The sequence below is a fragment of the Oncorhynchus nerka genome, linkage group LG23 (assembly GCF_034236695.1).
Source record: "Oncorhynchus nerka isolate Pitt River linkage group LG23, Oner_Uvic_2.0, whole genome shotgun sequence".
In the NCBI taxonomy this organism is placed as follows: Eukaryota; Metazoa; Chordata; class Actinopteri; order Salmoniformes; family Salmonidae; genus Oncorhynchus; species Oncorhynchus nerka.
In genome coordinates, this window is record NC_088418.1 from 29,239,102 (window position 1) to 29,260,505 (window position 21,404).

At 42.4% G+C, this 21,404-nt stretch overlaps 2 protein-coding genes across 3 annotated transcripts in view; one reads left to right on the top strand and one right to left on the bottom strand.

The window, feature by feature from the left end:
• The window catches only part of gucy2g (guanylate cyclase 2g), a 71,033-nt gene extending 69,696 nt beyond the window's left edge, over window positions 1–1,337 (top strand). Inside the window, exon 22 of the mRNA XM_065008035.1 lies at window positions 554–1,337. Coding sequence (XP_064864107.1) covers window positions 554–631 — 78 coding nt within the window. The 3' untranslated portion in view covers window positions 632–1,337. The remainder of the gene's footprint in view (window positions 1–553) is intronic.
• On the bottom strand, window positions 1,030–17,987 carry tectb (tectorin beta). 2 transcript variants are annotated; one of them, XM_029629644.2, is made up of 11 exons: window positions 17,890–17,987; window positions 17,249–17,324; window positions 16,946–17,136; window positions 16,642–16,793; window positions 16,461–16,533; window positions 16,066–16,169; window positions 7,331–7,414; window positions 6,992–7,154; window positions 3,500–3,578; window positions 3,154–3,186; window positions 1,030–2,976 (listed from the first exon to the last, which is right to left on the bottom strand). In XM_029629644.2, the coding sequence occupies exons 1-11, from the start codon at window positions 17,890–17,892 to the stop codon at window positions 2,903–2,905; spliced, it is 1,032 nt and encodes a 343-aa protein (XP_029485504.1). In that variant the 5' UTR covers window positions 17,893–17,987; the 3' UTR covers window positions 1,030–2,902. The 2 variants fall into 2 exon arrangements, with proteins under 2 accessions (XP_029485504.1, XP_029485503.1); XM_029629643.2 differs by having other exon boundaries at window positions 16,461–16,563.
• Window positions 17,988–21,404: the final 3,417 nt, after the last annotated feature.

A 21,404-nucleotide genomic window follows, 5' to 3' on the forward strand; every position in this document is an offset into this window, starting at 1 on the left:
GTTATTGGCAGAGAGGTTTGGTACTCTCGTTGTTATTTACCGCATGGTGATGTCACCATGGAAAGCCAAAACTCCCGTCCTGCAAACCTGCTGATTAGAAGGTCCTGTGTAGATTGTATTTTCAACCAGCAACTATCAGGAAATAACACGGATCAAATTTCCTCACACTTTTACAGTATTAGTTTCATCAGCTGTTGTACAATATGATACAAAACACAGAACAAATATAATTTTTACTGCACTGTGCCTTTAAGTCCATGTTTAAGGCAACTTATCTCCGGTCTGAAAAGGTCCCTAGTGACCACACATGATGATTATAGGAAATGTTATGGTAACACCTTTCTTGAGTAAATGTAGATGTTTGATGTGAACCAAATTAAATAAGCATATGGTGATAATCCTGGGGTGTGTTCAATGATGTGAATTTGAAATGTAATGAATAGAGCTAACATGATTCCCGATAAAGATGTTCTACACAATACAGTTCTATGATATCTAAATGCTTTGTAACATTACATCCTTCTAAACAGAGCCCTGGTCATTTCTTTGTTAGGTCAAACCAGCAACATCCAAAGACCAAGAGAGCAAAGCGAGGGGAAGAGGACAGAGAACTCTGACCACTTTCACATGACCAAGGCACGCACGCTGACGGCAGGGAGAGGACGACCTACAGGCGAACTCAGGCCACACTGAAAGTCTTTCTTTTTCTTTGCCAACATGGTTGTTAATGGCAGCTATTTTTCTAGTAATGATCTTGTTTAGTACATTAATACAAAGATGAATTAGTCAACACATTACTGGTTTCTGGATTTGTTCACATGACAACTGGTCATTTCTTAGCAGAATAATTTATTTGCAGAAAGCGCATTTTACATGTTTTCAGACATGTTTTTGATCTTTGTTGTCACATGCCTTTGTTATACGAGGTTTGAATGGAATGTAGTTACATGTAAATTAATGTATGTGGAGATGTGTACTTTTTGTCAACAAGGTTAGAATTAATTTAATATATAAAATAGACTAATGGGGAACAATTATTGTACTTTTTTATTATTTTGAAACAGGATACTTGTACTGCAGGTTACAATAAACATGAATATTGTTAGAATTGTAAAAGTATGTACTGATAACTAGAAGCGATGAGAACATGGGTGGATGTTACTGTAATGTCACTGTGAATGTACTGCACAGTTTGTAAAGCTTAATACAGTATGGAATGTGTACGTACACTCCCTGAGACCTGATGAGCATGTGTGCATGTATGTTTCTTTGTTTCCACGTGTGATAGCACTTAAATACACTACCGGTCAAAAGTTTTAGAACACCTACTCATTCAAGGGTATTTCTTTATTTTTACTATTTTCAACATTGTAGAATGATAGTGAAGGCATCAACACCATGAAATATAACATATGGAATCAAGTAGTAACCAAAATAGTGTGAAACAAATCAAAAATCAATTTCATATTTGAGATTCTTCAAAAAGACACCACTCTTGGCATTCTCTCAACCAGATTCATGAGGTAGTCACCTGGAATGCATTTCAGTTAACAGGTGTTAATTTGTGTAATTTCTTTCCTTAATGCATTTGAGCCAATCAGTTGTGTTGTGACAAGGTAGAGGGGTATACAGTAGATAGCCCTATTTGGTAAAAGACCAAATCCACATTATGGCAAGAACAGCTCAAAAAAGCAAAGAGAAGTGACAGTCCATCATTACTTTAAGACATGAAGGTCAGTCATTTCAATAACTTTGAATGTTTCTTCAAGTGCAGTCGCAAAAACCATCAAGCGCTATGATGAAACTGGCTCTCATGAGGATTGGCACAGGAATGTAAGACTCAGAGTTACCTCTGCTGCAGAGGGCAAGTTCATTAGAGTTACCAGCCTCAGAAATTGAAGCCCAAATAAATGCTTCACACAGTTCAAGTCACAGACACATCTCAAAATCAACTGTTCAGACTGCGTGAATCAGGCCTCCATAGTCGAATTGCTGCAAAGAAACCACTACTAAAGAACACCAATGAGAAGAGACTTGTCTGGGCCAAGAAATACGAGAAATTGACATTAGACCAGTGGAAATTTGTTGTTTGGTCTGGAGTCCAAATTGGCGATTTTTGGTTCAACCGCCGTGTCTTTGTGAGTCGCAGTGTGGGTGAACAAATGATCTCCGCCTGTGTATTTCCCACCATAAGGCATGGGGGAGTTATCATGGTGTAAGGGTGCTTTGATGGTGACACTGTGATTTATTTAGAATTCAAGGCACACTTAACCAGCATGGCTACCACAGCATTCTGCAGTGATACGCCATCCCATCTGGTTTGGGCTTAGTGGGACTATCATTTGCTTTTCAACACCTCCAGGCTGTGTAAGGGCTATTTTACCAAGAAGAGAGTGATGGAGTGCTACATCAGATGACCTGGCCTCCACAATCCCCCGACCTCAACCAAATTGAGATTGTTTGGGATGAGTCGGACCGCAGACTGAAGGAAAAGGAGCCAACAAGTGCTCTGCATATGTGGGAACGCCTTCAAGACTGTTGGGAAAAACATTCCAGGTGAAGCTGGTTGATAGAATGCCAAGAGCGTGCAAAGCTGTCATCAAGGCAAAGGGTGGCTATTGGAGAATCTCATATATAAAATATATTTTGATTTGTTTAACACTTTTTTGTAACTACATGATTCCTTATGTCTTATTTCATAGCTTTGATGTCTTTACTATTATTCTACAATGTAGAAAATAGTCAAATAAAGAAAAACCCTTGAATGAGTAGGTGTATCCAAACTTTAGACCGGTAGTGTATATTCTTGTCAGTATATGTGTCCAGCATGTCTATATAGTTTCATATCCTCTCAAAGTGTAGTAGTTTGTCCACACATACAGTTCTAATGCATTTATATATTCTACATTTTGGGTAGATTCACACAACCCAACAGTGTGTTTACCAAGACTATACACAGGATACATAGAGACGTGCCTGGGAGAAACAGGAAAGAGACAGGGTAGAAACAGGAAATAGATAAGAGAAACACAAATTGGAGAACATCATTAATGGACTTACAATACACTACAATAGTACATGTCAACTGATTGAAAATCGGCCATATAGATTTTTATTGTAATTATGCCATGTGATAAGCTCTTAGATAATTACCTGTGATGTGTTCATTATTGGAAGATTCATTAGCTGTGGGAAACAGTGAGACATAGTAGAAAGACAGACAGCAAATTATGATGGAAGTCAAACGTTACACCATACAGCACAAGCAAGACCTTGGCACCTTGCTGGTGTTAAAAACATTGAAAATAATTATACATTTATTAACTGATTTTCAATTATTAAAAAATAAAAAGGTGAAACAAAGACAAAAAGGAGCCTCTAATGCTATGTTACATTATATTGCATGTTTTGACTATACCACCCCTTAGTTGTTACATAGGCAAAGGGGAACCACAAGTGATTGGTCAGGAAATGTTACATCAAGATGAAAAAGACATACCTTTAAGGTGGAACTCTGTGGTGAGGATACCGCCACTTGGCTCTGCTTCAGAAGGGAGGCTTCTGGCAGTGCACGGGCCCTTAAAAAAGATTAGAAGATAGTGTTTAATGACCTCTTTGCTGATCAGAGCTGTATACAACCAACTCCTGATAAATGTGTGTTGTGAATGCACTAAACTGGAATATGCAGATAAGTAAAAAGTATGCATTTTAATAGGACAGTGAGTAGAAGGCATTGCACTTAAGCAGTTTTTAGGTGCAATGACAGAGTTTGCATTCATGGGTCATTCTATAAATTAAGGGGCCAACGTCAGCGTCAACATTTCAAAATGGTTGGATATTCATTTAAATATGATTTTCTTGCAGCTTCACATGTGTAGTTACAGGAATAAGAGTCTAGATAAGCACAATGATGCAATAACTCCACCTAGCAACAACAAAATATTCAAAAGGTCACATGAAACATGGACACCACATGTTTCTTTGCCTATTAGCCAGGTCTGTTTGTGCTTTAGTCAACTTCTCTTATCATTTATAGCCATGCTAAACATTGCTTTAGAATGGATATGATCAACAGCATTTATGTTTTAGTTAATATAACAATGTAATACAATGGGTTCTGTCAGGAAAATCATTGACAATAACCAATAATGAAATCATTAAAATCAGTAAACTCTTCAATATTGTGTTTGGACATGTTTTAACTATTCTTGTGGGGACCAGAAGACCCCACAAGAATTGTAAACTAACAAACATTTGACCAACTGGGGACATTGTTAGTACCCATGAGGTCAAATGCTATTTATCGGGGGTTTGCGGTTAAGGTTAGAATTAGTGTTAGGGTTAGAATTACATTAAGGGTTGGGTTAGTTTTAGGGTTCGTGTTAGGCTTTTGGGTTAGGGTAAGTGTACTGGTTAGGGTTGGGTTTAGCGGTTAGGGAAAATAGGATTTTGAATGGGACTGAATTGTGTGTCCCCACAAGGTTAGCTGTACAAGCCTGTCTGTGTAGTGTGAGTGAGTCTGTATCTGAAAACTAACCATCAAATTCTTGCTTCCTCTGTCTTTTTCCAATACTCCTTGCCTCTCCTTGAAAGTGCATTGGAGCCCGAGGGGAGGAACCTTTAGTTCTCTCCCACAATGTACTTTGAGAGGGAGGTGAGGAATGGAGGGAACAAGGGAAGAATCTAAATTGCATTTCCTTGATTCCTCACATTACTCTCTCCTCGCCTCCCTCTCAAAACCCATTAGATAAGACGTTGAGGGGAGGGGCCTCTGACCTTGTCATCCAATGGATTTTGAGAAGGAGACGAGGAGCGAGGGCGCAATGAATCATGTAATTGAGATTCTCAAGGACAGAGGATGCAAGTAGTTGACAGCTGTTCATATTTTTAGACAGTGTCAGACTGACTGAGAGACGGAGCTACCCCTATCCCCTCAACATCTGCTCTGTACAACTGTCTGCAAGAGGTTAAGTCTTGGCTGCAGAACAACTCCAATTCGTCAGCAGCAAGACAGAGGCAATGATTGTAGGCACCCCCAGCAGATCACCAACTCCTGCATCATCTGCCCTGCTATCGATGGCCACATCATTCCCCTCTCCTCAGTCATCACCAACCTTGGCGTTAAATTCGACCCTGCACTCTCCTTCAATGCCCACGTTAGTCACGTCTGTGAAACAATTTTCACCTGAAGTACATCTCCCGCCTAAGAACCTCTCTCAGCGCTTCTGATGCAGAAAAGCTTATCCATGCATTCGTCTTCTCCAGAATTGATTATGGGAATGTAGTACTTGGGGGGGGCCTACCTGCAAACTCAATTAATACATTACAGCTCATTCAAAAAACAGTGCTGCAAGGATTCTGTCAAACAAAAAAGTCTGCCAACATCACCCCTATCCTTGTTGACCTCCATTGGAAACCTGTCCCTCAAATAATGTCTAAATAGCATTGAACCTGCGTCCCGGTCAGATCTACTCTCCTCCTATGAACCTCCATGCACCCTTTTTTAAATATATATATTTTTTTAGTTCACCTTTATTTAACCAGATAAGCTGATTGAGAACAAGTTGTCATTTACATTTGCGACCTGGCCAAGAAAAAGCAAAGCAGTGCGACACAAACAACACAAGCGGAATAAACAAGTGTACAGTCAATAACACAACGGTTGAGGGTCAAGCCACGCCAAACGGCTTCATGCACCCAGGACCTATCTCCAAACTATGGGTGGACTTTTCTCCCCATGTACCACTATTTGGTCCGCCCACACTCTTACCTAGTGTGCATAGACATAGTACATACTACGAGTATGTGTGCTCGCAGGCCTCTTGCCTAAGCACTCCCAATGTGCCTTGCCCCCCCCCCCCCCAGGAACAAATGAAACCGAGTAATACAAACTTAAAGTGAACAATAAGGTAAGTAAGGTAGGAGAGGGGTCTCTTTAACTAACTTTTTTGCTTCCGTCCAGCCCATTTTCCACAAATTACCTTGTGAAGGAAATAAATTCCCTGTAAATGGTAATATATTCTGCCTCATCCTTACCCGCATCTGCAGTCACCTACCTCTTTCACTCCACAGGGAGTTGCATGTAGCAGGGTGTTGCGTTCCCTCAAAGAGGCGTGTGTAACTTTTATATGCAGAAAATTGAAAAATAAGACATCTTACCTCAGGAATCTTGACCTAATTTTGCCTATGATATAGACTATCTTGACCGCCTAACATAGACACCAAAATGTTCTGTCAATCCTCGAGATCCATGTTAATTCCCTCACTTTGGCTGTTGTTCAAAACATGTGCAGTATCACACAAGCTCTTTATCACTTGACTGTCATTCATAAAATCCTTTCCTGAATCAACTGGTATTGTGCAATAATGTCCCCACACAACTAAACAGCTAGACAACTACTATGCGTGATTATTGAAGAACCCCCTTAATGACAGTACAGAATTTTTTTTTATTAGTCATGTTAAAGTTACTCGTTCTGTTAAAAGCATTCAATTTTGAAATCGCATAATTATTTGGAATATGTGTGCCCATGAAAACCGAGTCCAACAGCAATATCCAGGAATGTTACAGTATCAAGTTCAATGTGTAATTTAATTCTTAAATGATTAGTATATGAAATAACAACAAACAGTATCATAAATGCAAGGACAGAAAGTTAATGTTTTGTCACATATTTGCCAAATCTGTGAAGACGCCAAGCATGAGAAAGGTTTTGATTTAACTCATGAATTAAAATGAATGTATCCATGTTCCCCCTTTATATCTTAATGTATTCAAATGAATTTGTTTAGCTAATTATTATTGACTTTGTAACAGTTCTAAGCAGTTGTCCACAACAAGAAATGCTCACTGGTACCCTAGTTTATGGAAAGAACCTTATCCAGTATCGACTTCCTGGCGACTACGCAAATGTAATGACTCCGTTAGTTTTGCTTATTTATCACAAATGTTCCATGTTACATATGTAGGATGGTAAAATGTCATACTTACTGGCTGACATGATAGTTTTTCCCCGTCACAAACCCCAACCTCGCAGTGAAGCCAAACAGTGGACACCTTCTCCTGGCGCTGGAAGCGGAAGGAGTTGAACTTGAACATGGAGCGGCTGTCTTTGGCGTTCTCGAAAATGGTCACAGTTTTGTCATACGAGCAGCTGTGAATGAGAGACCTCAATTGATTGAATGTTTGATCAAATGTTTGAAAAATATAGGAACAGCTGTATCACCTGTACGAAAGATCAATGCAATTCAGTATGAATTAGTTTATTCCACAAAGTTGGGTTTTGGGTTCGGCAAGCAGTGCGAATTAGGTTGGTTACCACTGAAATACCTGTTGATGATGAGATTCCACCTCTTCTTGTCTATTGAGTAAGGAGTGGGTGTTGCCCAGCAGTTGCTTATCACCACTTTGAATCTGGGGGAGCAAAGAATGTTGGACAATTATATTCAAGAGAGGGGGATCCGGGGCACCTCCCCCTGTTTTGTGTTTTGAATTATCATCCGCTTCTATTTCTTCATTTCTATCCAGAGAAGTGATCTCTTTAAGGATGAATGGATGTTACATGATACAAATACAGTGCTTTCAGAAGTTATTCACACCCCTTGACTTTTTCCACATTTTGTTGTGTTACAGACTGAATTTAAAATTGCCCTACACACAATACCCCATAATGTCAACGTGGAATTATGTTTAGAACTTTTTAACAAATCAATTAAATGTGAAAAGCGGAGATGAAGGAAACCGCTCAGAGATATCACCATGAGGCCAATTGTCACGTTGTATAAAGGAATTGAGACAGGCGCAGGAATACGTAATAGAGGGTTTTAATACCCCAAAATACAACATGCCATTGAAAGCCACGGGGACAAAGCCCAAAACAAACACGTATAGAAAACAGGTATGTAACCCAAACAAAAGAGCGAGGTTAAACCGCAAATACACGGGACGAGACCTGGAATAACGTACAACAGCACAGGACCAACGGACGTAACAATAACCGACAAAACAATGGTTAACAGAGGGCATGTATACAACTACTAATCAGGGGGAATGGGACGCAGGTGTGCATAATAAAACAAGTTCAGCGATGCCTAGAGGCCGGTGACATAGACCTCCGGAGCTGGTGCACGGAATGAGCAGCAGTACCGGGGGAATCCTTGACACCAGTGGTGACTTTAATAGAGTTACAGAGTTTACTGAGTGTGATAGGATAAAACAACTACATTGTAGTTACTCCACAATACTAACATAATTGACGGAGTATAAAGGAGGAAGCCTGTAACAGAATACAAATATTCATTAACAAGCATCCTGTTTGCAACAAGCCACTAAAGTAATAGTGCAAAAAAAATTGTCCAAGAAATTAACTTTTTTGTCCTGAATACAAAGTGTTGTTTGTGGAAAATACAATACTATAAGGGCACAGGGCGAGACCCAGATGCAGACACAGGAGGCAGATCGTTCGAGTCTCTGATATTTATTAGTATCCAAGGGGCAGGCAAGATAATGGTCGTGGACAGGCAAAACATCATAACAAGGTCAGAGTCCAGGAGGTACATAGTGACAGGAAGGCTCTAGGGCAGGCATTATGGTCAGGCAGGTGGGTTCAGAGTCAAGGCAGGCTTGGGTCAATACCAGGAGGACTAGCAAAAAACAGAGAAAAGGGAAAAGCAGGAGCACGGAGTAACACGCTGGTTGACTTGACAAAACAAGACGAACTGGCACAGACACAAGTATAAAAACCCAGGGGAGAATGGGGAAGATGGGTGACACCTGGAGGGGGTAGAGACAAGCACAAGGATAGGTGAAACAGATCAGGGTGTGACAGCAGTGGAACGATGGACTCTAGAGATGGGGAAAGGGCCAATGAAACAGTGCTGGAGTCCGGCAGCGGACCGCTTGTCGACGATACCTGGAGTTGGTCTTGAGAAGCGCCACCCGGGCTCTTCTCCAGGTACACCGACAGCGGCTGATGAACATCTGGGCCAAGGGTATGTTGACTTCTTGCTCTTGTTCTGGGAAGAGTGAAGGCTTGTACTCCATGGAGCACTCGAAAGGTGAAAGTCCCGTGGTCGAACAGGCAAGAGTGTTCTGGGTATACTCCACCCAGACCATTTGTCGGATCCAGGTAGTGGGTTTGGTTGAGATGAGGCATCTTAAGGTTGTTTCCAGGTCTTGGTTTGCTCGCTCGACTGGCCATTGGATTGGGAATGGAATCCGGAGGACAGGCTGGCCGACAACCCAATAAGGGTGCAGAACACCTTCCACAACTGAGATGAGAACTGAGGACCCCGGTTGGAGACCATGTCTACCGGGAGTCCGTGGATCCTGAAGACGTGCTGCACCATGAGCTGGGCCATCTCTTTGGCAGAGAGTGGTTCGGGGAGAGGGATGAAATGGGCGGCATTGGAAAACAGATCCACTACCATCAGAATGATGGTGTTGCCATCAGACGCAGGAGTGGGGAGTGGGGAGACATGGGACCAGGGATGATGAGGGACAGGTTGTGGCTGAAGGAGGCCGGAAGGGGCTTGCCACTGAGTCTTATTCTTAGCACAAACGGTGCACACGGCGACGAAGGCAGAAGCATCAGGAACCATTGTGAGCCACCAGAGATGTTGTCGGAGAGAGGCCAGGGTTCGACGGGAACCCAGATGACAGGTAAGCCTGGAGGAATGAGCCCATTCCAGGATTGAACTGGGGACGAACAACCGGTTAGCCGGGCCCCCTCCAGGGGCAGGCTGGGAATGTTGTGCCTTGCAGGCCAGGGTCCAAGCACATGAGGTAGTGAGGATGGTCTCTGAGTCAGAGGATGTGGCAGCGGGACTGTACCGGTGAGAGAGGGTGTCAGGTTTAACATTCTTGGACCCTGGACAATAGGAAATGGTGAAGTTGAACCTGGTGAATAACAGAGCCCACCGGGCCTGCCTGGAGTTAAGGCACTTGGCTGTACGGAGATATTAGAAATTCTTGTGGTCGGTCCAAACCAAAAACAGACGTTCTGCTCCCTCCAGCCAGTGTCTCCACTCCTCCAGTGCCATCTTGATCGCCAGTTCTCAGTTACCCACGTTGTAGTTTCTTTCTGCAGAGTTGAGACGATGGGACATGAAGGCACAGGGATGGTCCTGGACGGATCGCTGGGATAGGATAGCCCCCATTCCAACATCAGAAGCATCGACCTCAACCACAAACTGACAGGACAGGCCCGGATGGACGAGGATGGGGCTGTAGTGAACCGATCCACTGGCAGTATTGAAGGCTGCTTTCCACACATCGCCTTTGTGTATCCGAACCAGGTGGTAGGCATTCTGAAGGTCCAGCTTGGAGAAGATGGTAGCCCACAGAGAGGTTCGAAAGCCGAGGAGAGGAGTGGTAGGGGGTAACGATTATTGATCATTATGTCATTAAGGCCCTCTTTTCCACAAAGAAAAACCCTGCGCCGGCAGGGGATGCAGAAGGACGGATGCCTCCAGCAGCCAGAGAGTCCTCAATATACTCCTCCATGGCCTGGGTTTCCAGGCCGGATAGGGAATATAGCTGACCACGAGGCGTTGTGGTGCCTGGGAGAAGGTCAATGGCAGAATCGTAGGGACGATGCAGGGGAAGAGAAGTAGTTTGTGCCTTCCTGAAGACCTCCAGGAGTTCATGGTGCTCTGCGGGGACAGAAGAGAAATCAGTGACTTGACTTAAGCCCTGAGGAGGCTGTCTCGGGGAAGGCTGCGCTGCTTTGAGGCAATGGCAGAACGGACTCCAACCCAGGTTTGAATTTTTGGTCCAGTCAAAAACAGGGTTGGATTTTTGGAGCCAAGAAAATTCCAACACAACAGAAACATGGGGGGACTCAATGAGGAGAAGCTGTGTAGATTTCCTGAAACCGGCATATTAACAGCCGTCCAGTGCACTAGCGTCCATGGGAACAGAGAGGAGTTGAGTTGGGATATCTAATTCAGAAACTATGGTAGCGTCCATAAAACTCTCATCCGCCCCAGAGTTAATGAGCACCCGGATAGACAGACTGGTCTCCCCACAGCAGTATCACAAAAAAGGGAGTGTGTTTGATGGGAATTAGAGGATTCCCAGTCTGGCTCACCAGAGTACTTGTACCTACTAAAGAAATAGGTCTCTTAACCGGGCAGGTGGCTATATAATTCCACGCAGCCCCACAGTACAGACAACTGTTGGAACTTAGCCTATGTGAAGGTTCCCTAGGCGATAATCTAGCTCTGCCCAGTTGCATAGGTTCCGGTGTATCTGACTCACCCGTTGCCGATGATTCTCGAGGGAACTCAGGTGGCTTCAGGTCTTCTCGGAAATACAGCCTTTGGGGACTTCCGGATTCCTTCGGATATGTACGAGCAGCAGCAGATGAACAAGTGTGTCCAAGACCAGCACGGATTGTAGGCAAGTTACTGGGCGGTTGGGAGGTCTCAGAGGCGGCAGGCTGCCTATGAGCTAACTCACTGATTTGCTCTGTAATAGCCTTGAACCCTTGGTCGTGGGGTTCTGTCAGTGAACGAAACCCTTCTAAAAGCTCCAGCAGTAGGTCCTCATGCCTCGCAATGGTGGCTACCTGCAGGGAAGACCTCGTGGCGGAGCTGGTCCAAGTCTGCTGGGTCTGTCATGGCCAGTTCGTACCATAAGGGCACAGGGCGAGACACAGATGCAGACATGGGAGGCAGATGGTTAGAGTCTCTGATATTTATTAGTATCCAAGGGTCAGGCAATATAATGTTCATGGACAGGCAAAATATCATAACAAGGTCCGAGTCCAGGAGGTAAATAGTGACAGGCTCTAGGTCAGGGCAGGCAGTATGGTCAGGCAGGCAGTTTCAGAGTCAAGATGGGCTAGGGTCAAAACCGGGAGTACTAGCAAAAAACTGAGAAAAGGAAAAAAGCAGGAGCACGGAGTAACACGAAGGTTGACTTGACAAAACAAGACGAACTGGCACAGACAGACAGAAAACACAGGTATAAATACCCAGGGGATAACGGGGAAGATAGGTGACACCTGGAGGGGGTGGAGACAAGCACAAGGACAGGTGAAACAGATCAGGATGTGACACAATACAACACATTACCTCACTCCATATTTTCAAGCATAGTGGTGGCTGCATCATGTTATGGGTATGCTTGTAATTGATACAAACTGGGGAGTTTTTCAGGATAAAAAAGAAACGGAATGAATCTAAGCACAGTCAAAATCCTAGAGGAAAACCTGAATCAGTCTGCTTTCCACCAGGCACTGGGAAAAGAATTCACCTTTCAGCAGGACAATAACCTAAATCACAAGGCCAAATATACAGTATACTGGAGTTGCTTACCAAGACAACATTAAATGTTCCTGAGTGGCCTGGTTACAGTTTTGACTTAAATCGACTTGAAAATCTATGGCAGGACTTGATAATGTCTGTCTAACAATTTTCAAAACAAGCTTGGAGAATTTAAAAAAAAGTAATTTGCAATTATTGTACAATCCAGGTGTGCAAAGCTCTTAGAGACTTACCCATAAAGACCAAAGATGATTCTAGCATGTATTGACTCAGTGGTGTGAATCCCTATGTAAATCAGATACGATATTTCTGTATTTAATTTTCAATAAATTTGCCAACCTTTCTAAAAACATATTTTAATGTTGTCATTATGGGGAATTGTGTGTAAGTGTGTGTAAATGGGTGAGAGAAAATGTATAAATTTAATCAATTTTGCATTCTGGCTGTAACACAACAAAATGTGGAATCAGTTTAAGGGGTGTAAAAACTTTCCAAAGACACTGTTTGTCTCCAACACCTACAGTTGAAGTCAAAAGCTTACATACACTTACGTTGGAGTCATTAAAACTCGTTTTATAACCACTCCACAAATGTCTTGTTAACAAACTATAGTTTTGGCAGGTCGGTTAGGGCATCTACTTTGTGCATGACACGAGTCATTTTTCAAAAAATTGTTTACAGACAGATTATTTAACTTATAATTCACTGTATCACAATTCCAGTGGGTCAGAATTGACATACTCTAGGTTGACTGTGCCTTTAAACTGCTTGGAAAATTCCAGAAAATGACATCATTGCTTTAGAAGTTTCTGATATGCTAATTTACATTAGTTGAGTCAATTGGAGGTGTACCTGTGGATGTATTTCAAGGCCTACCTTGAAACTCAGTGCCTCTTTGCTTGACATCATAGGAAAATCAAAAGAAATCAGTCAAAACCTCAGATTTTTTTTGTAGAACTCCACAAGTCTGATTCATCCTTGGGAGAAATTTCCAAATGCCTGAAGGTACCACGTTCATCTGTACAAACAATAGCACTCAAGTATAAACACCATGGCACCACACATCCGTCATACCGCTCAGGAAGGAGACGAGCTCTGTCACCTAGAGATGAAAGTACTTCGGTGGAAAAGTGCAAATCAATCCCAGAACAACAGCAAAGGACCTTGTGAAGATGCTGGTGGAAACAGGTACAAAAGTATCTATATCCACAGTAAAATGAGTCCTATATCGACATAACCTGAAAGGCCGCAATGCAAGGAAGAAGCCACTGCTCCAAAACTTCCATAAAAAAGCCAGACTACGGGTTGCAACTGCACATGGGGACAAAGATCGTACTTTTTAGAAAAAATGTCCTCTGGTCTGATGAAACAAAAATAGAACTGTTTGGCTATTATGACCATCGTTATGTTTGGAGGAAAAGTGGGGAGGCTTGTAAGACGAAGAACACCATCCCAACCGTGAAGCACGGGGGTGGCAGTATCATGGTGTGGGGGTGCTTTGATGCAGGAGGGACTGGTGCACTTCACAAAATAGATGGCATCATGAGGCGGGAAATTGTGTGGATATTTTGAAGCAACATCTCAAGACATCAGTCAGGAAGTTAAAGCTTGGTTGCAAATGGGTCTTCCAAATGGACAATGACCCGAAGCATACTTCCAAAGTTGTGGCAAAATGGCTTAAGGACAACAAAGTCAAGGTATTGGAGTGGCCATCACAAAGCCCTGACCTCCATCCTATAGAAAATTTGTGGGCAGAACTGAAAAAGCGTGTGCGAGCAAGGAGGCCTACAAACCTAACTCAGTTACACCAGCTCTGTCAGGAGGAATGGGCCAAAATTCACCCAACTTATTGTGGGAAGCTTGTGGAAGGCTCCCCGATACGTTTGACCCAAGTTAAACAATTTAAAGGCAATGCTACCAAATACTAATTGAGTGTATGTAAACGTCTGACCCACTGGGAATGTGATAAAGGAAATAATAATCTGAAATAAATCATTCTCTCTACTATTATTCTGACATTTCACATCCTTAAAATAAAGTGGTGATCCTAACTGACCTAAGACAGGGAATTTGGTACTAGGATTAAATGTCAGAAATTGTGAAAAACTGAGTTTAAATGTATTTGGCTAAGGTGTATGTAAACCTCCGACTTCAACTGTATCCCCCCCCCACTTTCACATATTGTCGTATTTGGTCACGTGTATTTGATTTATGCAGGGCGAGGAATATCTATACTGAACAAATATATAAACGCAACATGCATAGTGTTGGTCCCATGAGCTGAAATAAAAGATCCCAGGAATGTTCCATATGCAAAAAAAGCTTATTTCTCTCCAATTTTGTGCACACATTTGATTACATCCCTGTTAGTGAGCATTTCTCTTTTTCCAAGATAATCCATCCACCTGACAGGTGTGGCATATCAAGAAGCTGATGAAACAGCATGATCATTACAGAGGTGCACCTTGTGCTGGGGACAATAAAAGGCCACTCTAAAATGTACTGTTTTGTCCACTAGAGCTGTTGCCAGAGAATTTCATGTTAATGTCTATACCATAAGTCGCCTCCAACATTGTTCTAGAGAATTTGGCAGCACCTCCAACCGGCCTCACAACTGCACACCACATGTAACCACTCCAGCTCAGGACCTCTGTATCTGGCTTATTCACCTGTGGGATCATCTGAGACCAGCCACCCCAGACAGGTAATGGAACTGAGGAGTATTTCTCTCTGTAATAAAGCCCTTCTGTGCGGAAAAACTCAATCTGATTGGCTGGGCCTGGCTCCCCCAGTGGGTGGGCCTATTCCTTCCCAGGCCCCCCATGGCTGCCCAGTCATTTAAAATCCATAGATTAGGGCCTAATGAATGTATTTAAATTGACTGATTTCCTTATATGAACTGTAAATTGTTGCATAATGCTTTCATATTTTTGTTCAGTATAAATTAACATTTGCTAAATATATATACATACAGTTGAAGTCGGAAATGTATATACAACTCAGCAAAATACATTTAAACTCAGTTTTTCACAATTTCTGACATTTAATCCAAGTAAAAATGAGTTAGGATCACTTTATTTTCAGGTTATGTCAATATAGGACTGTGAATATAGATACTTCTGTACCTGTTTCCTCCAGCATCTTCACAAGGTCCTTTGCTGTTTTCGCACCAAAGTATGTTCATCTCTAGGAGACAGAACGTGTCTCCTTCCTGAGCGGTATGATGGCTGCGTGGTCCCATGGTGTTAATACTTGAGTGCTATTGTTTGTACAGATGAACGTGCTACATTCAGGCATTTGGAAATTTCTCACAAGGATGAACCAGACTTGTGGAGGTAAACACATTTTTTTCTGAGGTCTTGGCTGATTTCTTCTGATTTTCCCATAATGTCAAGCAAAGAAGCACTGAGTTTCAAGGTAGGCCTTGAAATACATCCAAAGGTACACCTCCAAATGACTCAAATTATGTCAATTAGCATATCAGAAGCTTCTAAAGCCATGACATCATTTTCTGGAATATTCCAAGCTGTTTAAAGGCACAGTCAATTTAGTGTATGTAAACTTCTGACCCACTGGAATTGTGATACAGTGAATTATAAGTGAAATAATCTGTCTGTAAACATGTTTTTTTAATTACCTGTGTCATGCACAAAGTAGAAGTCCTAACCGACTTGCCAAAACTATAGTTTGTTAACAAGAAATTTGTGGAGTGGTAGAAAAACTAGTTTTAATGACTCCAACCTAAGTTTATGTAAACTTCTGACTTCAACTGTATATACTGTATATTTTGAGTACCTGTTGCTGAGTCCTTTGGCTTCCATCCCAATGAACACTTCAGAGCCAATCTCTGATGTGTCAATCACATAGGGGGCGTCTTTGGCATACAGGAACTTGGAATTCTAAAGACATGAACACAGGTTAGTCAGTTATATTTATATTCACATTAAGTTGACTTTTACGACTTGAGTGATCCTTACAAGTAATGGACACATTTTTATCTCCATAATATTACAAAACTCATGTTAGCATTACGTTTTACACTCAGCAGCTAAGAACCTGTTTCGCGGGGCCAGACTAAGCCTATTCCTGGACTAAAAAGCATGCTTTATGGATAATCTCCATTTAATGTCCAAGACTAGGCTTAATCTGTGTCCGGGAAGTTGATGAGAACCTAAACTTGAGGTACTCACCGTGAACACGTTCATAGACAACTGTGAACTAAAAGTGCCTAAACTCCCGTTGTTGACAAAAACTGTAGCCACTCTGGAAGAAGCAAAGGGTTTAGTAAAAACGCTGAAAGTCATTGGGTTAGAATGCAAACGCTTTCCAGAAGGTACCGGCGGTGACCTAAATGCCAGGATCGGTGCTTACCTTTGGCTGAAGACGGCGTTGTTGACCAAGTAGGCGGCCCGGTACGTGCAGCTGAACGTGTAGTTGACCGGCTGGTTTCTGACTGTTAGTGAAGTGTCATTGGACACAATGGAGTTGTAGAAGACATACTTGGGGTCTTTACCACCAATATACTGGGAAAAAATAGCAGACACGCCAAAGAATGAGGATGGGTTGTTGATTCTTTAGGCCTCTCGCTTTGCATTTAGCTGGAATACCTTGCTCAGACCTGCAACTCTTCATGTCTCAGGCATGCTTACCCCCTCCATTAAAAGTACTTTCTCACCTCGGCGTGAGTGCCACAGTACGAGTTGTTTTTGGGCGTCAGGTCAGGGATGGTGAAGCGAAAGTACCCTGGGCTGTTGACACCGCTGTAACACAGCCCCCCTAGGGACAGCTGGCCGATCTCCCAGCCGTAGGGACACTCCGGGACGTTAGCAATGATGGCATTGGGGAAACACGACACCATCACATAGTCTGATAAACAACCAGCACAGAGAAAAGACGATCTTAGAGGATGCTGATAGAACCTGTTCCATAGTGTCATATGGATAGCGATTCCACTCTCTTTAAGGGAAAAAATACTCACCTGCTTTCTGGGGGGCACAAGTCCACGCTACCGGCAGTAGAAGTAGTAGAGCGCTTACAGCAGCCATTGTCAAAGGCTGAAAATAAATATCAGAGATAAATTGTAACACATTGATATGATAAAGTCAATAACAACTTAAAATCGTATATTCTCCCCATATATAATACGGTTTATTTGAGCTTGTACACATGCATGCACAGCTAAAAGCTGAATTTCAGTGTACAAACAAAAAGGAAAGAAAAATAAGAAGATTTTAGGGTGAAATTAAGTTCGGGACTGCAGTGGAGGGATGAAGCATCGTTGGTCTCTGAGCGGAGGGGGGATCACAATAGCAGCCAGGGGAGTCAGATCCCAAGCCATTGTTTTGTTTCATCATGGTTTAATAACCAGCCACTCCTTCACAACCGCTGCACAGTCACAGACAGACATGACCAGTACATAGTTCTAGTATTAATTGGCATGAGCTGATAACGTCCGTTCCCGTCAGGATTTCTACATGGTCTAAAAATGCTCTCAGGGAGATGTCGGATGTTTAAAAATATATATATAATTTAAGAGACTTAAAAATTGAATGAAATGACAACACTTTAGGTAAGGCCTAAATAAGGTTAAACCTAAGTGAACCATCTCTTTAACCTTACCATAGAAGATTCATGAAGGGTAGGCGGCTAGTTCTAGTCTGGCTAGGTTTCCGTCAGAGGGTCTTCGTGGTCTGTATAGACTGACTGGGAACTATAGCCACCACTGACAGCTAGACAGCCAAGAGGATGGATTTTATACTTTTACCGGTAAGAGGAACCCCTCCCCCACCCCCCCACCCCGCTCACCTCTCCTCTATCTCAAGTACCCTTACTTGGCAGTGCCAAATTGGTAGCCCTATTGTGGAGCTACTCACAAAAGCTCTCTGTGAAGTAAACGACATTGACTTTCAAATGACTAACTTCTCAGGGGATCACTGCAGCACACTCAACATTGCGTTAGTCTTTAACATTCCTTTAATGCCTTACTCTACTCTGATACTTCTATGTTATATTCGATAATCAAGGGTTGAGCATGACTATGTTGCGTCCCCAGACATATTTGAATCAGTATTGTGTTGATTCTAAGCATGCTCTCAGCTTAAAGATTCTATGCAAGTTAGATGCTCTGAAAGGGAGAGGTTCCCTCACTCACTCACTCGTTCGCACGCAGGCACGCGCACACACACACACACACACACACACACTGTCACTCTTCCTAGCTCTTTGTAGATCACCTAGCATGTTTTTCGCGACTGGAAGTGTGGGATGCCAACCTTACATAACATGATGGAATCTGGGGGCTTCTCATTGTTAGCATGGCTAAAGAGCTGTAACTCTACCTGTCCCCTGACGCTTCCTCTGATTTGTATCTTCCATCAATCTCCCTCCAAGAATTCCCCAATGCTCTATTCTGATGCTAATACTAATGCTATGCAGCCAGCTATTCCTCTTCAATAGCACTGTAATGTTTAGAAACTGGTATATGAATGACAGGAGTGTCTCGATCTGCTCCTATCATTTTACACTTGATTAGTGGAAATGGCCTATTCTGTCAGACCGGACGATAGTTGTTCAGAATAGGATTTTTAATTGATGTAGCGTTTCATTACCATGGGTAAAAGGGACATTATCTATCATGTAGTCATCTCATTTCAAGTCCACAACACAAGGCATCGGTTGTGTGGATCCAGCTATGTCTCGATCCCACATTATATATAACATATGCCATTTTAGCAGACCCTTTTATCCAAAGCATACATTTTTTACAAATGAGTGACCCAGAAATTGAACCCACCATGCTGGTGTTGTAAGCACTGTGCTCTATCAACTGAGCCATACAGGACCTTCAACAATTAGACATTCGACTGCTTTTGAAGTATTAAAACATTTGACAAACGTCATGTTATGACCAAGGTTGGGGTTAATTCTACGAATTCCATTTGAATTAAATTCCCTCTCACTCTAAATTCCATTGAATCCAATTCAAATTGCAGGTCAGTCATGTTAGGTAAATTCCAATAGTTCAATTCCCAATTCAATATTATCCTCAACAATTTCACAAATTCAAATTCAATTACCTCCACCTTTCAGGCTGATCGTGTCACTGTTCAGACAGCCTAGCTGGAAATATAGAAATTCAAGTTGAAATTATTTAAAACAAAGTTTTATACAAAATGCATGAATTCCATTACCTGGGAAATGCATAAATATTGAATTCCAATACCATTCAATTTCAAATGTTTTTACAAATCCAATGCAATTCTAATTCTAACAGTCTAATTTCAATAAAAATGTCATAACTTGAAGATTTTGGTAATAAAAAATGTATTCAACGTCATATTGTATTCAAGAATTGAATTGGAATGTCAAACCCTGTAAGGAGCATGGTATGGGCTGCATGGTATGGGCTGCATGGTAGTATGGGCTGCATGGTATGGGCTGCATGGTATGGGCTGCATGGTATGGGCCATCATAATAGCTGACTAAATATGAATGGAGAGAGGGGTCAATTAGGACACTTTCCCCCAGTTCCTCTGTCCTCATACATACAAGAAAGGGACACCAGACAAGGGACAAAAGCTGCCTCGATCTCATTGTGTCCCACTGGGCTCTGTGAAACCCTATATCTCTGAATGATGTGAAATGTCTGTGAAACAAAGTCTCCCATCTCATCTCCACTTTGGAACACTCATTGGTAGTGTGTCTTGTCTTATCAGAGCCTCCATCACAGTTCAGGGATATCCATACATGCCTGTTTGCAGTGTTGTGCCGCTAAGATGGTGTTCTGTTCCCGATACCTTTTAAAGATTCCTCAAATAATGACGATGTCATTATTGTGTGGCGGTCCCTGCTTTTCTCGTGTTTGGTTCAATGAGAGGTACCGATCACTATCAGTCTGTCCGAGTCGGTGACTTGACAGGAATGCTGAAAGGTCTGTACTTTGACATCCTCAGGTATACAGTGTGTACAGTATGTTCCATTAAATCTATGTTCACATAAAATGAGCATTATTTGCATGGTCTAAGATAAATGGGTCCGTTCCAGAGTCAAAGGTAATTCCGGTCTGTATGGGGAACACACATTGTGAAATGTTGCATCTTGATTGAGCAGGCAGCATGAAGTAGAGGCAATTTTCAAACATTTAATTTTAGGACATGGTTTTCTTCATGAAACATTCCAATCCAGTTCCGAACACCAGTGGTTTGTTCGTTCTGCAGCTTTTGCTTTGCATTCGCGTTTGTCAGTTACTCTATTGCCATTCGGCTTTTACTTTAAAAACCACGCTAGTTAAAATCCCAAACATACTGTACAAAACACACAGAAAACAAAAAGGGACACAGGAAGTGTGTGTCTTGCAGGCATATGGACATTTTGTTTCATCATTCAACTAAGCACAAACTGTAATGTGCTCTCACCAAACAAGCTGCTATGTTAGCTCTGCACTAAGGATCCGCTTGGAACATTAGGGCCGTGCTCCACTGCTCAGGCATTGGATTGCATCAACCAATGGGTGAACCTCTGCCAGTTCATGCTGGGTTCATAGATGAAAAAAGTGTCCCAGCTGTCTGTGTCACTGCTCGTGTCGCTGAAATGGCCGCACCCTGCAAAGCGCTGTAGTAGCTCTCCACTGCCTGGCTCAAGCAGCAACACTGCTCTACAAACTCCAGCTCAGAGTGTTATGCTTGTTAATGCCCTCTACACAGGAGGTGTGAATTGCAGGAAATTACCATGTGCCATGTGCTAAGGTAGAAGTCATTAGCCATAGCCATTAGCCCAACAAAGAGAGCATGTTTCAAAGTTCAGGTATACTAGTTTTCAGGTATACTTATTTAATATTTTTCTATTTGAGTTATTTAGCAGATGCTCTTATCCAGAGTGACTTACAGTTAGTTCATTCATCTTAAGATAACTAGTTGGGACAACCACATATCACAGTCTGAGTAATTGTCCTCATTAAAGTAGCTATCAGAAAAGCTATAAGCAAAGTCAGAGCTAGTTAGGGCTATTTAAGATACTCTTTGAAGAGGTAGGGTTTCAGATGTTTTTCGGAAGATGGGCAGGAAAGCTGGTTCCACCACTGGGGTACCAGGAAAGAGAAGAGCTTGGACTGGGCTGAGCGGGAGCTGCCCTCCCAT

Excerpts from the sequence above, each read along its gene's own strand:
- tectb (XM_029629643.2), bottom strand. Across the intron at positions 17,137-17,248 it reads TTGTGCCCCCCAGAAAGCAG|ACTATGTGATGGTGTCGTGT; the intron begins GTGAGTATTTTT and ends GTTGTTTATCAG. Across the intron at positions 3,187-3,499 it reads CACAGAGTTCCACCTTAAAG|CTAATGAATCTTCCAATAAT; the intron begins GTATGTCTTTTT and ends TGTTTCCCACAG.